We start from the raw sequence: 3,497 nt of genomic DNA, 5'->3' as shown, positions 1-3,497 counted from the left end.
TGTCTCCCCCGGGATCTGCTGGTGGATGGCTGTGTGTCCATGACTGCTGTGTGTCCATACTATCTTCAGCTGGCTCCTGAGCTGGGTTTTGTCCAGCACCTTGGGCAGCAATGCAGTGGGAAGGTGGTGGCCTGTCCATCAGCTTGGAAAGCAGAGCCTGGGGTTGAAAGCTGCCTTACAAAGGCACAGGCAAGTTCTTAGGCACCACTTGGTACTCCATGGGCAAACCAAACTGAGGGAGGTTTTAGCTTTTTTAAGGGCTTTGAATCCTACTCTGCAAATTTAAATTGTAGAAAAATGATCCATCCAATTCCTAGGAAGTTTGTAAACCTGGAGAAGGTTTGAAAGGTATCAGTCCCTGCATTCCACAGAGGACAGGGTCCCAATATTTAAATTGATTTTGAAGACGGCATTTTCTGCTCCTACTGCCTGTCACCAAATTGCAGCAAGACCAAATTTCCTGGCCATGGCCAGCCTGTCTCATGAGTTTCAGAGCTCCTGCTGTGCCTGCACTGACTCCTCACAGCTTCACATCACCAGATGGTTGACACTTTGCTGAAGCACTCAAGGCTGGTAATTAACAATCTCGTATGACTGTTCCTTGGCTTCATTGGGGCCGATGAGCAATTCCTGCCCATGTACCACTTCCCCTGTGTTTGTTTCCTTGGGTTTCCAGGCAGTGCTGGTTGCACTGAAGAGTGTGGCAAGAGATGGCAGCTGGGTGCAGGTAATCCAGGTGTTACCAGACATGTGCACTGAGGCACGAAGGGTTGGCTAAGCTGTGCTTCTCTCTGCCAGCTCATGGCTGGAAACGTGGTGGCAAAGCAGTGGACTGTGGTCTGTGTTCACTCCTGCAGCTTTTGGCCTGGATAGGAGATTGTACCCCTGGGAGGGCACCTGAAGGCCCTGGTTTATCCATGGTGAGGGAGTGCAGGACATCAGGGTAATGACTCTGACATGTTCTACTCTCAACGGTAATGGTGTCTTAAATCAATGGCTTCAGATGTGAGGTAGTGGCATAACAAGCCTGCAGGTCCAGAGTGAATCCAGAACTGGGGAGAAGCATGAATCCTTGAGTGTGAGGTGGAGCCCAGAGAGCTGGTGTGGGGTATGTGGGTGTTTACAAATGTAATGGTTGCCCAAGGAGCCCAGCTGTTACCAAGGTTTTATTATGAAAAACTTGGCCGACAAACGTGTTCCCCCATCCAAAGGCAAGGAGATACTTGCCAAAAAGACAGAGAATCCAGAACACTGGAATGTGGTTCTGAGTTGGAGCTGTCCCATCTGCAGGACTTGCATGACTCTGAGGGGCACTTTCCCAGCATGGCTGAGGATTTCCAACTCCATCCCTTGTGCTACTCCATTGCAAAACTGCCAGATGCACGGTGCTATCACCTGTGGGGAAGGATCAGGAGCTACTCTGAGCCGCATTTGCTTCATATCCTGGGCTTTAATACAGAAATAATGAATGGGTTCACATGAACTTGCATGGGTTGGAGATTTGTAGAGGATGAATCAGGGCTGTCTGCTACATATACCCTGCAGCTAAACATGCAAAAAATAAATTCACTTAGAAGCCTAAATTGCCTAAATAGCAGAATGTATATGAAATTAATAGATTTAGACATACTACTACTCCATGAAAAATGAGCAAGTACCATGATCCCCATTCTGAAGGTAGTGACAAAGAGTAGCACTTTCAAAGGCAGGCTGATGCTGGGTGTCTGTTCCTACGTGTTTGCTTCAGACACCAGAGACCTGTTTTCCACGTACATGTTGTACTAGTAGCACCTAACTCACGCACAAACATGGAGTATCAGCAGTGGGAGTGCAGCAGGGTCATGTTTCCAAGAGGGCAGAGAAACCCTGCCACTTCCAGGAGGAGAAAAGATAATAGAGAGCTTGCAAACACCTGCATCTTCCATAGGAGCATCTTTGCATCCTAAATTCATGGGTTTTACCACTTTTGTGTGACTGTTCTCAAAACAACTGATCACAGAGACACTGCTGAATGCTCTTACAGTGTTGGACTGCCTGGACCTGGCACCTGAGCTCCTCTTGGCTTCTTTAAACCTATTTTGTTATCTGGTTTGTCTCCCAGGCTTGACTTAGCCCAATCCTTGGGGCTGACTCAGCTCCAGGTGAAGACGTGGTACCAGAACCGCAGGATGAAGTGGAAGAAAATGGTGAGTGGGTCCTTGTAATTTCTCCATGGCTCTTAAAAACTGATTGCAAAGAACAAATTTGGAAGCTGAACATAGTGGAGTGACTTGTGTCTATTTATACCAAAATTTGTTTTATTCCTGATCACTTCTCACAGAGATGGTCTCTTTTTTTAAAGTGTTCATACTGCATCATATGTGGTGGGCTAGAAGGGATCAAAGGCAGTAGGAGGAGAACAAAGCAAAGGGGTGAAAGAAATGAGAATAAAACTGAGAGAAGAACCAAAATATCTCCTTCTGCATTTTTGGCATTTGTGTGATCTCAGTGCTTCTGGGATTGGTTTGATGCACAGACAAAAAAGACTGTGTTGCTTTATGGAAACAGAGCGGTTTTGAGTGCTGATATCATTAATTTTTGCTTCTCATATCTTCCTTTCACCTTTGACTTATTCTCATCTTCATGGTCCTTTTCCAGTTAAAATGCTTTTTATAAAGGACAACCACCCAGTAAATGCTGGTGGGAACATGATGATGTGACATTATCTAGTGGAGGTGCCCATGTTTTCTGATCTGGGAGAGGGGATGCAGTTCCAGGCTGTTCCTTTGGTGTATGTGGCACCTTCAGAAGTTACTGTCACTTCAAACAAAGTTGGTATTGGCTCGGATACAGATCCTTGGCTGGAGTGTCTTGTTGCTGCAGGGATGGTATGAAGAGAGAGGGAATTAGACACAGGAACAGGATGCCTGAGACCAGCAGAGTTCAGGATCCTGACGGGTCGTCTCTTTGCTCCAGGTGTTGAAGGGTGGACAGGAAGCTCCAACGAAGCCCAAAGGCCGTCCAAAGAAAAACTCCATTCCCACCTCAGAGGAGATCGAAGCAGAGGAGAAAATGAACAGCCAGGCTCAGAGTCAGGAGCTGGAGGGATCTCAAGCGTCCGAGGAGCCAAAACTGACAGAGGAGAAGCCAGATGAAGTCCCGCTGGAGACAGAGAAGTCTCCAGAACATCTACCAGAGCCTTCCTCAGAGGAGACTACACCATTAAGTTAAAAGGGAGAGAAAGGAGAGGAAAAGAAAAGCAAAAAAAAAGATAAAAGAGAAAAACCAAAACCAAATATATATATGTATATATATATTTAAATATGTATGTAATGGTGTGTGTGTACGTATATATATATATATCTATATCTATATATATATATATATGTAGACCTTGTGTATAAGTCTAAAGATTGGTCACTTTGTGCCTTTGGGACTCAGCCATCACGGGCCAGGTGGAACAAAGACACCCTGAGGGAGTGGTGCCAGCCTGTTCCTCTGGTGGGTGCCTGAGCCTT

General features: G+C 46.1%; 1 protein-coding gene across 1 annotated transcript in view; it reads left to right on the top strand.

Moving 5' to 3' along the window:
* BARX2 (BARX homeobox 2) overlaps window positions 1-3,270 on the top strand; it is a 32,796-nt gene extending 29,526 nt beyond the window's left edge. Inside the window, exons 3-4 of the mRNA XM_008636877.2 lie at window positions 2,102-2,186; window positions 2,956-3,270. Coding sequence (XP_008635099.1) covers window positions 2,102-2,186; window positions 2,956-3,210 — 340 coding nt within the window. The 3' untranslated portion in view covers window positions 3,211-3,270. The remainder of the gene's footprint in view (window positions 1-2,101; window positions 2,187-2,955) is intronic.
* The last annotated feature ends 227 nt before the right edge of the window (window positions 3,271-3,497 follow it).

Source organism: Corvus brachyrhynchos, unplaced genomic scaffold (assembly GCF_000691975.1).
Source record: "Corvus brachyrhynchos isolate BGI_N302 unplaced genomic scaffold, ASM69197v1 scaffold46, whole genome shotgun sequence".
Taxonomy (NCBI): domain Eukaryota; kingdom Metazoa; phylum Chordata; class Aves; order Passeriformes; family Corvidae; genus Corvus; species Corvus brachyrhynchos.
The sequence above is the reverse complement of the archived record's forward strand: the minus strand, read 5'-3'. Positions and strand labels throughout refer to the sequence as shown.